The sequence below is a fragment of the Poromitra crassiceps genome, assembly GCF_964638095.1.
Source record: "Poromitra crassiceps genome assembly, chromosome: 10".
Taxonomy (NCBI): Eukaryota; Metazoa; Chordata; class Actinopteri; order Beryciformes; family Melamphaidae; genus Poromitra; species Poromitra crassiceps.
In genome coordinates, this window is record NC_139631.1 from 1,940,323 (window position 1) to 1,955,628 (window position 15,306).

General features: G+C 43.5%; 1 protein-coding gene across 1 annotated transcript in view; it reads left to right on the top strand.

The window, feature by feature from the left end:
• Positions 1-14,225: 14,225 nt before the first annotated feature.
• Positions 14,226-15,306, top strand: part of htr7c (5-hydroxytryptamine (serotonin) receptor 7c) — a gene marked incomplete at both ends in the record, with an annotated part of 35,838 nt that continues 34,757 nt past the window's right edge. Inside the window, one exon of the mRNA XM_083645128.1 lies at positions 14,226-14,698. Within this exon, the coding sequence (XP_083501254.1) occupies positions 14,226-14,698 (473 nt within the window). The remainder of the gene's footprint in view (positions 14,699-15,306) is intronic.

Sequence of the window (15,306 nt, forward strand, 5' to 3'; positions counted from 1 at the left end):
AACTGCAAACACACAACACGTTAAAATTTCACAAAGACATAATGATACCTTTGCTATTACCACATAAAGGTGTGCATTTACAAGTTATGACTGTTTGATCCAGATAAGCAGCTGTGGCACAACACCTGCGTCATAGATATGATCTATAACAGGGTTTTTCCTGAATAGAGAAGTCAGAGAGGGGCCATCACCTCCCGCTCTTGACTAGTGACAAAACTGACGGGTGTCTTAATGGAAAACACTATTTTCTAACAAGCGTTGCACTCGGTGGATTTCTGTCATTTGTAATTGCAAAAAGCAGTACCTTTGCATAGTCAAATCGGTGCACAATCTTCAACATATAGAAAACGTCTATTTTCATTCCAACTAAAAAAAATCATGTCGATGCTTGAATTTCGTGTGTCAAAGGTCAAGCTAGAAATATTTTCTAACTAATTAAGCTGCTTAATTGACATTATTTCTGTGGGTTATTGACTTACCATAATCAGTTTGCGAGACTTGTAAAATGAACTGCACAAAAACCGTGCTCACCAAGAAATTATAAACGGCAATTAGCTAGGTTAGGACCAAATTGTTTTATCAAAATTACCTTGCCCTAACTTGACAACATTAACATTGCCCGCAGCTTACATCATGTGCAGTGTTTGCTACAGGACATACTGTAAGCTAGCTAGTTTCCAAAGTGAAGCAAAACCGTCCGGGGCGGGATGCTAACTTTAGCGAACATGACCACATCATACCTAGCTTTGTGCTAGCGCGCCCAGGTGTTGCACCATACACACGCATGTATCCAGGCTGAAGGTTAGCTACAACCACGTGTTAAATGACGTCGTCAAACGACAAAAATTGAGCCAACAAACGCATTCAAACGTATTCATCCAGCCGACACACGACTACAAATCTCAGAAAATGTATTTTTTCGTTTTTGTTGAACAGGGATGTCAATTTTCGTGGAGATTTCTTCTTACCGTAAGCAGGTGGCCCGTGTCAAATCGTAGATATCAAATGAATTCAATGGCCGTAATCCCGTGATGTGGTTCCCGCCCACAATACTCCTATTGGACATTCAAGAGATTATCCAGCAATGTATTGGCTTACTGCACCTGTCAATCAAACTGTCAATCATTTGGAAATGTGTCACGTTGCCCTCTGGTGGTTCATTATATACAGCACCTCTGTATGTCATTGTCTACTATAACCTTTATTTAAATAGGAATGAATAATGGAATAAAACTACAATAATGCATAAACAAGGCAGTATAATTAGTTGTGGGTTTGTTAGTTGAAGCAAGTGCAGCTGTTTAAAATCATTGAAAGAAAAGAGGTACTCAAGTTTGAGAATGGCCTGCAGATCATTCCAGTACCAAGGACCATAGCAGAACAGATAATTGCCTTGCCAAACTCTGTTCTGATATAAGGCCTCACTTTGAACTGAAGCCATCTGTGTGACCTAAGATTATGATTATCTTATAGCAAAAACGAAAACTTCTGGCTCAATAAGTAGCCTACAGTAAGTAGGTAGTTTTCCTGAAATAATCTTAAAACTAGAATGTACCAGTGTATCAGTGTTGTAGCCTGCACAAAGTGAGGGATGACCAATCTACCATGTTGTATAAGATAAACTAAGGAGTGATGGGTCCTCCTGAAGCTAGATTTACCTCAGGGCTGAGTGATACAGGGGATCGAGCTTGGCCAAGATGGATGAAGAGGCAAACCTAGTATCACCACAATCAATCTGGGATAGAAGAAGGCAAGCTGCAACTAAGCGCTTTCTTGATGCCATGGAAAAACAGGACTTCAGCCTGTACAGAAAGCCCAGTATGAATTTTAATTTCTTGGCGAGATAGTCAATGTTGTATGAGGTTTTTGTCCATCCAAATTCCCAGAGATTTGTAATTATCAACTGACTGGATAGAGACACCATCAAAGGCTTCACTCACTCATGCACACCTGTCTGTATTTATTCCTTTAGGCTGGCTTTACACGGTGAAACTTGCACGCAACTAGTTGCAGGTTGCAAGTTGCATGCAACCCAATTTCCATGCAACTTCACAGTTACACAAAGCAATTAAAAAATAATCAAGTCTCGTGCAACTTGGCAGTTTCTTCCAGCAAAACTAGCTAGCTAGATTGGTCATTTTTCATCTATTGTATGGTTTTCTTGTTTTTTCAAGTGAGAATTGTCATTCTGCATCTTTGTATCGTATTTCATATCGTTTTCTCGCTGGAAAATATCAATTCGGACTCGGAGGTGTTGTATCGGTTTTTCTTCTGGCACTGGCTGGCTGGTTGGCTAGCTAGCTAGCTACTTTGTTAGATAAAATATGGCTGTCCCGGGCCCCGAGAATAGGAAGAGAGCTATTAGTGCATTAATACTCATGGATATGTTGGAGGAGGAGGAGGAAAAAACACAACATGAAAAAAAAGTTAAACGTATGTGGGTGAAGGACTGGCTACTTAAAAGACGTACCAGTGGATTGTTTCACACTCTTTTCAAGGAGCTTGATCCAATGAGCCTCCGGTGAGTGCATTGTTATTATTTTTCTCAAATTTATTGATTGATTCAAGGAAAATAAATAAATAAATAGCTCGTTGTTGCCACCTTGTGACAACAGTATGAAATTGTAGCTTCATATATAGATAACTGATTATCATTAAAACATATATAGCATAGCATTGAACAGTTATGTGATCACTATACTTCACAACATGTTAATATTATTATTTTTAACCCATGTAGATCCTGGCTCCGCATGGATCAGAATACATTCATTGCTCTGGGATGCTAATCAAACATCTGAAGTTCGTTGCGGGTGTGACCATGTACGGCCGAGTTACAAACCGCTTTCTGTCTGGCCAGTAGGGGGCGATCTGCCTATCACTCCAAATTGTCATGTAGATGTGTTCCGGCTGGGATGGTCATCAAACATGTGAAGTTTGGTGCGCGTGTGAGCATGTAGGGGCGAGTTACAAACCACTTTCTGTGTTGCCAGTAGGGGGCGCTATGACTATAAATGGATATTGACATAATAGATGTCTACAGGCATGGACACTTATGCATGACACGTTTGGAGCAGATTGGACAATCTACAATAAAGTTACTCCAACTTCCTGTGTGGCCAGTAGGGGGCGCTCTGCCTATAACTCCAAATGGTCATCTAGATGTCTTCAGGCTGGGATGCTCATCAAACATGTGAAGTTTGGTGCACGTGTGAGCAGGTAGGGCCAAGTTACAACCCACTTTCTGTGTTGCCAGTAGGGGGCGCTATGACTATAAATGGATATTGACACATAGATGGCTTGAGGCATGGACACTTATCATGCATGACAAGTTTGGAGCAGATTGGACAATCTACAATGGAGTTACTCCAACTTCCTGTGTGGCCAGTAGGGGGCGCTCTGCCGATAACTCCAAATGGTCAACTAGATGTCTTCAGGCTGGGATGCTCATCAAACATGTGGATTTTGGTGCGCGTGGGACCATGTCCGGCCGAGTTACAAACCACTTTCTGTGTTGCCAGTAGGGGGCGCTATGACTATAAATGGATATTGACATATAGATGTCTTCTGAGACTGCGCACTGATTCAGACAGCCAGAGCCTATGTGATCAGCTGACTGGTTCTCAGCATTTTGATTGGCTGTTGCATGAAACTAGTTCCACAAAGTTGAGCGCTTTGCAACTGTTGCGGCTGAGTTTCACAGAAGTTTCAAGTGAGTTGCAGAAGGATTTATACCATGCAATTCATTTGCAACTTGGTTTCACCTAAGTTTCATGCAACTAAAGTTGCGTGCAAGTTTCACCGTGTAAAGCCAGCCTTAGTTACCATGTTGCCTTTGAGAGCTGTATCCTTGTTTGCTGCTGATCCTGTGTGTATGTCATGAAGTGGACACTCTCCGCAGCAACAGTCAGCATGTGATCGTGTGAGTTTGAGTGCATTTTTATTTTACTTTTGCAGTGTACCTGAATGCACCCTAAAGAGTGGTGGCACAGCTGAAAGGCATTGGTAATTGGTGTGAAGGTAGATTGTGGTGGCCCAGCTAAAAGGCATTGGCAATTAGTGTGAAGTGGTATATATAAAGCTCAGAGCTGACTGGGAGACTGCTGTGGGACCAGAAAACGTGCTGCTGTGCTGCAACAAGGACTCACTCCCTCCACAGTAACAGACCCATTTTTAACCTGTTAATTTTTATTGCATGTCTCCCAACCTTGCCCGTGTTAATTAATCTGTCATCTCTGTAGAACCTGGTGACTGGAGTTGGTGCCGCTGCCAGTCCTGGCCCCATCAGCAGAACCAAGACTGATCATTTTAAACATTCAATGAATTTGTATTTTACTAAGAAAGCTCTAATGCAACATGTTCATAGTGTGTGTTGATTCAGGCACTCTAAAAAATACATATTCATAAAAAATAAATATTCACAAAAATGCTCTTTGAGTTTCTGCTCACACCTGGTCTCTGCTAGAATAAATGAATGACTGTTTTGGGAGGTAACCTTCCGACTATCCCCCTCAACCCCCCCCCCCCCCCCAGCCCTCCCACACACTTCATTTTAACCAGTTATTCGAGTATGTGAACAGATGTGACAATGCATTTCATTGCTGTGGGGGAAAAACACAAGCTCTTCCCAATGTCAATTTCTCAGGAATGAGATGAACAGTTGTTTTTAGATTGAGTGAGCATTTGGGAGGGTTCCAGATGACCAAGATCTTGAAACCCAAATATATCAACTGTTGGCCTACATTGACATTTTCCAGTAGTTTCCAGTAGTTTCCTGGCCTAGCCTGGGTAAACTCAGCCTCCACGTGACCTCCATGTACTGAAACGTAGGCTAGACAGTCTGTGACGTCATGTAGAAAGCTGGGTTCTGGCTAGTTAAGGCCTACTGGTATAGCCTACATCAGTGATTCCCAACCTGTGGTCCGCGGCCCCCTGGTGGGCCGCGAAGGTATTGCAAGTGGGCCGCCAAATCATTTCCCAAAAAGTATGATTTTTGAAAAAAAAAAAAAAAAAAAAATCAATATTTTTTTTGAAAGATTTTGAAAAATCATACTTGAAAAAGTATGATTTTTGTTTCTTTGATGTTATTGCTTTTGCTTGAATTGAAGTTTCATCTTTACATCATCTTTATATTGGGTTTGTGTTTATTTGTAACCCTATCGATTTAATGGGCTTTCTTCTGATATTTGGATTTTGTTTGGATCTGATATTGGATGTCAAATTGTTATGAGAATGCATTTTTCCATTGTTGAAGGATACCGTTATTTATTAATCATTTGTTAATTAGCCTGTTACAGACAGCCCCTTGCTTGTCATTTCTGACATCTGTGTGGTGCTGATGGACAGCTCCTTGAATGATTGGTGTGTGTGTGTGTGTGTGTGTGTGTGTGTGTGTGTGTGTGTGTGTGTGTGTGTGTGTGTGTGTGTGCGTGTGTGTGTGTATGTGTGTGTGTGTGTGTGTGGACAGCTCCTTGAAAACTGTAATACTGAAGGTGTTGCAACATGTTACAGGTGCTGTGTTAGTGACTGTGGAGCTTCCAACATGTTTATCCTGTATTCAGTTCAGTCCTTTATGTTCAATTTTCAATAAAAAAGTGCTCTGAGAACGCATTATATGGCCTTTGTATTTATGGGGTCGGAGGTGGGCCGCGAACATTTTTGAGACATAAAAGTGGGCCCTGAGTTGGAAAAGGTTGGGAACCACTGGCCTACATGATTTTAATCTGAATGAGATACTGCCATCTGCTGAACAGCGAAATTAATAAATGCCACAAATACAAGTGAATGAAAGGGAATGTGTAATGAGCATCCACAATGAATGGAAGTCTATGAATGTTTCAACCCCCCCCCCCCCCAAATAAGGTGTGTGTGTGGTGATAACCAAATTATCATGACTAATATCAAAGCCTTTTCCACTTTTTCTTCCATATTTCTTTCCTTTCTTACTTTCCACCAACAATGTTCTTCTGATCAGAGCACAGTCTGCAGGCATGCTGCTGTATGAATGTGAAGCTGGCCAGTGCAGGAGAAGACACACACGCTCCGCAGAAACCAAAGCTCTACACAGACACAGCTTCAGAACATTTGAAAAGCCTGCCAGCCGTTCAGATGTGTCTGCCTGTCTCTGCCTGTCTCCATCGCTGGAATTGACAAGCTGTCATGTTTCCCTGCTCCTATACGCATGTGCTACTTTGCACTTCTCCCTCTCTGCCTCTGCTGCTTTCAGTCAGGCAGATGAATGATGGCTGAGGTATGAACTCCAGCCTAGTTTGGATCACCATAACAACCCGTAATATAAAAAATAGATATTGGTACCACTTTATTTGGATAGTCCGCCTACAGAGAGTCTACAGAGTATTTGTAACATTTCAACCGTTTATTAACTGACATTCAACAATTCAACTGTTTAACCCTCTGGCAATGACCAAACTAAATGATCTATAAGGCCAAGTAAAGTAACTGTGTTTCAAATTGTGCAGATACTTTAGCCTTTTACAGGGCCAATGTGGACGAAGCAACATTAAAATGCCATTCATGGGATGACTGTAATTCCCAGGAAAGGAGTACAGTCATTACATTGTTCTTCAGAGAGACATACGGAAACAATCTAAACAAGAGGACAGAGCAGGACAGAGAGACATACGGAAACAATCTAAACAAGACGACAGAGCAGGACAGAGAGACATACGCAAACAATCTAAACAAGAGGACAGAGCAGGACAGAGAGACATACGCAAACAATCTAAACAAGAGGACAGAGCAGAACAGAGAGACATACGCAAACAATCTAAACAAGAGGACAGAGCAGGACAGAGAGACATACGCAAACAATCTAAACAAGAGGACAGAGCAGGACAGAGAGACATACGCAAACAATCTAAACGAAAAAGGAAAATGGAAATCTGAAGTCTTGCATCTCAATTTTTGGAGTGCTGCTACCTTCACTCTTGTAGTGATTTTTTTTATACTAATTCCAGTAGCTGAGCACCCACAGCCAAGGAGGCAATTTGAGGAAGCGCACCTGCTCTACATCTCAATCTAAACAAGAGGACAGAGCAGGACAGAGAGACATACGGGAACAATCTAAACAAGAGGACAGAGGAGGACAGAGAGACATACAACAAACAATCTAAACAAGAGGACAGAGGATGACAGAGTGAGAGACATACAACAAACAATCTAAACAAGAGGACAGAGTAGGACAGAGAGACATATGCAAACAATCTAAACAAGAGGACAGAGTAGGACAGAGAGACATACACAAACAATCTAAACAAGAGGACAGAGTAGGACAGAGAGACATACACAAACAATCTAAACAAGAGGACAGAGCAGGACAGAGAGACATACACAAACATTCTAAACAAGAGGACAGAGTAGGACAGAGAGACATACACAAACAATCTAAACAAGAGGACAGAGCAGGACAGAGAGACATACAACAAACAATCTAAACAAGAGGACAGAATAGGACAGAGAGACATACACAAACAATCTAAACAAGAGGACAGAGTAGGACAGAGAGACATACAACAAACAATCTAAACAAGAGGACAGAATAGGACAGAGAGACATACGCAAACAATCTAAACAAGAGGACAGAGTAGGACAGAGAGACATACAGAAAAACTAGCTTCAGTCTGGTTTTGGGGAGATAAAATCACATTTGAACTGTTTTTACTACATGGAGCATGCCCAAATGTGATTGAATCCTTATTGCGGTATACAACTCTGTTAAATCGACTCATAACAACATTGGCCTCTATGATTTTCCAAACTCTAACAGTAGCAACTGTTATGGCACAACCCAGACTTTCTCCTCCTAGAAAACACCACTATCCTTCACCACATGGAGGCAAAAAGGCATCACACATCTCTAACACATCTTCCAAAAATGGCTCATTCATCACCTTCCAGGATCTGGTCCAGAAATACAATTTAGGTAATGAACAATACCTTCTGTTATGGAATGGAATTCACCATTAGGTTACATTACATTACGTCATTTGGCAGACGCTTTTATCCAAAGCGACTTACAATAACACATTTTTGTCAGCAATAGAGCAATCAACTATGGAGTACAGTCTATGACAACTACAACTTCTGAAGGAACAGTGGTACAAGTTTAGGTTAGTGGTACAAGTTTAGGTTAGTATTTTTTTTTTTTTTTAAGAAAGAGAGAGAGAGAACGAAGTTAGATCAAGAAGGGCCCAGATGGAGCCTGAAAAGGTGAGTCTTTAGTCTTTTCCGAAAGATCGGCAGTGATTCAGCCGTCCTGACCGAAGGTGGAAGCTCGTTCCACCATTGAGGTGCCAGGGACAAGAAGAGTCGAGATCGGGATGAGCAACTTTTGAGCCCCCGTAGCGAAGGAGGGGCGAGGCGACCAGCACTGGTGGAGGAGCGAAGGGAGCTCTGAGAGGTTTGGAACCTGACCATAGATTGCAGGTACAGGGGAGCTGTTTGGTGTGCAGCCCTGTAGGCCAGTACCAGTGACTTGAATTTGATGCGGGCCGAGATGGGCCACTCCTCATTTCTGCATGTCCTTCAATATCTTCAGTTAAGATGTGTCCTTAAATCCAAAATTAAAACTATAAACAACACCTTACAAACACCCCCATTATTAGAGGAAGTTAACAAAATAGTCACATCTAACAAAAACGTATCTAACCAAATTCATTTCAAATATCCCAAGACTAGAACAAAGACTTATCATTTTCTCCCGACATGAACTTCTGCTCCCAGATATATGTAGAAATACATTTACAATGACAAACAATACTAACCTACAGCTAATACAATACAAAGTGATCCACAGAACCCACATTAGCCAACACAAGATGTATAAAATGGGATTTTCAGACTCAGACACATGCTCGCACTGAATGTACCCGACAATTACTTCCACTCCACCTGGCTGTGCCCACCAACCCATCATCTTTGGAAACAAGTCACTGAGAGAACATCTCTCCTCATGAGCTGCAGCATCCCTCTCCCTCCTTCCCTTTGTCTGCTTGGAGACCACTCAGTTATTAATCCACCCACCCAAAACTACAAACCTATACTCACTGCTCTCACCATTGCCAAGAAAACAAAATCCTGTTAAACTGGAAAACAAGAAATACAATAAACGTCACACAATGGATAAACCTTCTTACAGAACATATTTCCATGGAAATAATTTCACACAAGCACCAAACTACACACTTTGAAAAGACAAACCTGGGCCCCCTTCATAACTTTGTTAAATTTGCAAGTGAACCAATCCCCTCCTATACTTCTACATAACACTTTTTGTTCATCACAGTCTTTGCTACTTTGTAATCATCATTGCTGACATCATTAATCATTACTTTCACCGCTATGACCTCATCATTACACACTGGCTAAACTCAACTTGCCAACTCGTAAACTGCTGCGTTGTACTGCCTCTTGAAACTTGATTAAGAAAGTAATAAAAATCTTTCTTTTTTTTTTCACACTGCCTTTGCCAATGTAAACGTATGTTGTCTTGTCTTAATAATGTCTGTATGTACTAGGCTAGCACTCCCAAACTGTCCTATCTCTTTTTGTTGTTGTCATGTTGTATTGCTTAAAAAAAGAAAGAAAAAAAAAGTATGGATGGAAAGCCAAGCCCCTCCCCCCTTTTTTAGGGGGGTGCATGGCCTTTTGGTGCTATGGCTGTGGGTTAGGAAATAAGAATGTTTATGTTCCCAGCACACCCCCCCCCCTCCCCAACATGACCTGTGACCTCTGGCATTGCTATAACATTACACTCAATGTAGAGATATGGAAGGTGCAAAAGAGGCTGCGATTCAATATTTGGTAGCCTACATTCAAGGCATTTAACTGCACATCCTTTTGACATTAAAAGTAGTAAAACATCACTTTGATTTAAATGCATTAATGACATACAGCCATGGGTGTCACTTTGTGTTGAAAAGTGGTAGGGACATAAGGGCTCAGATGGAAGAACACACATTTTAACGGTCTTCAACATCTCAAGGTCAAACAACAGTCAGGTGAGATATGTTACTGCTTGTGTGAGATGACATCCGCACAGCGGAAGCAGAAGACAAATTTGCAACATTTGCAGACATTTGCAAATGATGCTTTTAAAAAGTGATGGGGACGAAATTGGCATTTTGAAAAAGTGGTGGGGACATCCAGTGTCAATGACACATGAAACTCTTGTGTACCACAGTATGCTTCTAAACACTGAAACTAAGTTGCATGTAACCTTTAACCTAAAAACAATAGTTAACACGGTAGTGTTACAGCCACAGCTTTCGCCTCAAACCCATATCCTGTTGTGCAATGATGTTGTTGAGGTGAGCAGCCATTTGGAGAGCGATGGTTTCAAGTTCCTGTTCTTGAACATGACCTTTTTCTTTGTCTGTAAATTCACAGTGTTATTCTCTATGTTGCTCATTGGCCATTTCTCCAAGCAGGTATACCTTTTCTGAGCTGGTGGGGAACAGATGGGTTTCTCTACTCTGCTCTTCACTTGCATGTTGTTGTCATAATGTGATTATTTGTTGCCCAACTCCTGCTCCTTGCCAGATAATGCTCCTTTACTAAGGTCAAAGGTCACAAATCCTCAATTTAGTGCAGAGAAAGGGAGAAAATGGTGTTCATCTTGGCTGGGCCAATCACAAGCTGCCTGACATCAAGTGAGGTCTGCTTCTAGAACAAGGCGAGTGAGCTCTGCATCCGATTGGCTAAGGAAATTGAGTCAATTTGTAATATCAGGAGTCAGGTGGGCTCGATGTCGTCACTTGGGATGACAAACGGACATACAACACAGTGACTGAGCAGGTTATGGAGTTGATTTGCTCCCTCAAGTCACATGCAGAAGGTTCAAGCATTATAGGATCATTGCTGTGTCTCTGGTATTCAGTAGGGCTGCAATTAACAATTATTTTCATCATTTCTTTCACAAACTTTTCTCCCATTTTCTCCCCAATTGTACTTGGCTAATTCCCCCTGCTGTCCCGGTCGTTGCTCCACCCCCTCTGCCGATCTGGGGAGAGCCGACGGTAGACTAGCACATGCTTCCTCCGATACATGTGCAGTTGCCAAGATCTTCTTTTCACCTGACAGCGAGGAGTTTCACTAGCAGGACGTAGCACTTGGGAGGATCACGCTATTCCTCCCAGTCAACCCCCCCCCCCCCCCCCCCCTGCCCCAAACAGGTGCCCCCGACAGACCAGAGGAGGAGCTAGTGCAGCGACCAGGACTCATACCCCACCAGTCGACACGACCAATTGTGTTTGTCGGAGTGTCTGACCAAGCCAGAAGCACCGCCGCTGGGAATTGAACCCGGGTCTCTGTGGTGGTAGGCAAATGCTTTGACCTCTATACACTACCCAGACACCCCTAGATTATTTTAATTATCGATTAATCTGTTGATTATTTTCTCTAATAATTAATTAGTCGTTTGGCCTATAAAATGTCACAAAACGGTGAAAAATGTCAATCACTTTTCCCTCAAAGCCCAAGATGACATCCTCAAATGTCTTGTCCTGACCATTCCACAAGTCAGGTCTGCAGTCTCCGAGTGCACTTCTAGTTTTTGTGAAGTGTTGTATGGCGAAAACAGTAGAGGGGACAGAAGAAGAACCTCAATGTGAACTATTCTGAAACAACAACAAAGCATCTGACTCCAGTCCATCTAACTCTTCTTCTCTGGTGTCCAGTAAAGAACACATGAAGAAAACATGCATATCAGTCCAGACTTGACTTTGTTCTGCTCGGCTTTCCAGGCATGAGGAACCGCCGGGCCGGCTATCAGATGTCAGCATCCATCTCCTTCTAGTCCCTTGTGTTTTGGGGGTTGTTTCCTGTACTTGGTCCTGATGATGACGTGCTCACAACCACGCAGTTGTTTTCCAGCCGACTCCACACAGATGACACGACACCACTTCATCGCCAAAAGATTTGCAGCTGCCGCTTTGAGCGTGTCCCTCTCGCTCTCCCCTAACCGTCTAGCATCACGGCCCCCGAAGCAGGCATAATCCCATATCTGCTTAACCCTCCTCATTACGCCGGCTTCAGAGCACCCACAGCACGTTTTGCATAAGCTTCCAGAGCTTTGCCTCAGAGGCGTTCCGTGCTGGAAACCCACCACGCCATCTCCTCGGACACCAACGCAGCCGTCATGTCCTCCTGAGCGTAAACGTGACAATGTGACAATCATCATTACTGGCCTGTCCACGTCGGTGCAAAGGCCAGGGCTGTGCTGATCTCCTCCAAAGGGAAGGGGGCCAGTGGCAGGCGGTGGGTGTCCCCTCTGGCTGCACACACATACACACGCACGTGTCAATACACACACACACACACACACACACACACACACACACACACACACACACACACACACCACAGCTGTTCCTGCCTTGATGATGATGCAAGCTGCCAATGTCCTGGGAAGCGTTCCCATACATCCTCGACGTCTCTCCCGGGATCTTCGGCAGTGTCTTCCCGTTTGATTCGCCTTGAGCGCTTCAGAGAGAGAGAGAGAGAAAGAGAGAGAGAGAGAGAGAGAGAGAGAGAGAGAGAGAGAGAGAGAGAGACAGAGAGAGAGATGTGATTGAAAGTCAACAGCAGAGGAACATATTGTCAGGCTGCATGCTGGCCTGCTGCAAGACAAAATGTGCTTTCAGTTCAGTGCGTCTGCTTTTTGCGTATTGGAGAAACTGATTTATTTATAAGCAGGTGACTTCTGCTGCTGGTGGCAAAATGCCACAAGGTTCATTCACTGTCTCTTTACAAAATGCAAGCAGCATGTGGGAAAAAGCAAGCAATTGTAAACACATTTTGTTGCAATGCTGTTTCTCCCACCCCCCCCCCCCCCCCCCCAAAAAGGCTGGGCTTGTTCATGGCCTTCAGAACATAGCTGTCATGGTGCTGCCTGCACCTTATATGAAATATAGGGCTCTAGATCCACGGTAGATATGTGTGATACCAACCTGATGTTAGAACCAGATAGCAGCTGAACACCCATAAAGTCTATGGTGAAATTCCAGCTTAGTTTCTCCATTTCCCCCCAACTTTGTATAAACCTTTATTTCTTCAGGTCCCCAAGACACACATTCTGCCCCACACATCCCGATTTGTTAAGAAGGAAGAGTAAGCCCAGCTTAGAGGCTTTTAGTTAGATACTGATCAGCATTACATATTCTGTCCATGCAGTAGCCTATAGGTGGATGGTAACTAGAGCCTGGAGGAAACCTGTGTGCAAATATAACACTCATTGTTAGGCAGTCTTTTACGGCTATACATTATATAGGAAGTAAAATAAAATGAAACCATTCCTGATTTGGCTGGGGGCCGACCCCCAGGCTGGGAACCACTGCTGTAGCTAGTAAACTGCACAGCTCGCCTCTTTCATTTAAAAAATACAGACATTATTATACATCATTCTTATATATTTTATTGTTCTCTTAGTGTAGCCTAAATATTTATATTTCATATTTTACTTTATTGACTTGCAGTAGCCTATTGCTCATACTTTTTTTTACTTTCTTAACTTTCTCTCAGTTAAAGAAAATCCCTTGTATGTGTAAGCTTTAGCTACTTGGCCTTATTATGTAGTCTATCTTGTGTTGGGGCTGTCCGTGCCGTGCGTCCTAGGCGGCGCGTCACATGGAGATGTGCGGTTTGCGCAACTCGCCACTTCAAATCCAGCGTCTAAAATTGAAGGTACGCGGCTGTGTGCAGTGCACAGAGTCTCTGATGACGAAATGCACGTCATGCAGCCCCCAGCGGACCCCCGCGGACTGACGGACACCCAGACTATTGCCGCTTAAATAAGCTACTCCACATTTGCCATGATGGAACTGGAAGAGCGCCGTGGAAGCTGGACTTCTGGAGCGGATACATTAATCATTTTCTAATTTGTTTAGGCTATCTCTCTGGGAAGAAGTTCGGCGTACAAGGATCTCGCTACTCTGCCGTCTATGGATGGACCCAGCGCGCGCTTTTTCCAGCACATTATCATCAGAGACGGTGGCGCGGAGGATCACTCCAAAAGAGAAAGCAGTCAAGACAAGCCGTCGTGAGTTGCTGACAGACAGCTCTGATGTGGAACGATTTGCAATAGTCCAGTACCAAAAACCTCTGGACAGGAGCCGAAAGCAGGTGACACACTGATCAAATATGCGCGTAATTGGAATACACAGTTGGCGAGGTGTCCCTTGCATCCACACCGGAGTGGCAGTGTCGTAATGTTCAATACTTCGGGCATCGAGCTCACTTTTAACAAGAAAGAGGAGATCTCCGAAGTTACCAACAATGGCACTCTGCAGCTCCTGTACAACGTCCTCGTCACCGTCAATCCCACAGCCTCCATGTGGAACGAGTCGTGCGGGGAACAGCTCCAGGACTTCAGCCGGCCGGAGAAGATCATTATCGGGGTGATGCTGGCGCTCATCGCGGCGGTCACCGTCATGGGGAACACGCTGGTGGTGATCGCCGTGAGCGTGGTGAAGAAACTGAGGCAACCCTCCAACTACCTCCTGGTGTCCTTGGCCGTGGCCGACCTCTCCGTGGCCACCGTGGTGATGCCGTTCGTGATAGTGACGGACCTCACCGGGGGAAAGTGGCTGTTTGGAGAGGTCTTCTGCAACATCTTCATCGGCATGGATGTGATGTGCTGCACCGCCTCCATCATGACCCTGTGCGTGATCAGCGTCGACAGGTAAGTTTCCCGAAGTTGGCTGAACTATTGACGACTTTGTGTCTATCAGTTTCATGGTGGTTTAAAATGAGACGCGTATTTTGCGCAAAGGAATGGCTGTTGTTGAGTCCGATGATCTGACCACAGCAAGCTGTCCGGTTCCATGGTGTCGTTAAATGGACACTGAATTAAAAAAAATACAATAGACTGTCATTTATTTAATAGCACACTTAAATCATTTGGTTAACCAGACCATGGCCGCCCCCCCCTGCGGTTTCACGTGATTTACCATTTACCACCGTCTAATAGCCTAAAGAACAGGTGTTATGCCGAGTTTTGCACCCCTGCCGAGAAAATTCATCCGGGTCCTTAGGCCTACCAACCTGCTGCTGTTGCTCTCTGCTCCATCCATACACGGTTCAAGTGTTCACTTCTGAGATAAATCAGGGTCATCATGGCATGATAAATTCGCATAGCCTAAATACCTTGAACTATATTCGAATACAATTTTGCCCAGGTCTCACTCGGTACACAATTCATTCTATATATTTTTTATTTCATTGGCATATGTAATGTAGACATATGATATCATGAACTCATTAAACCAATAAATGAGAGAGAGAGATTTG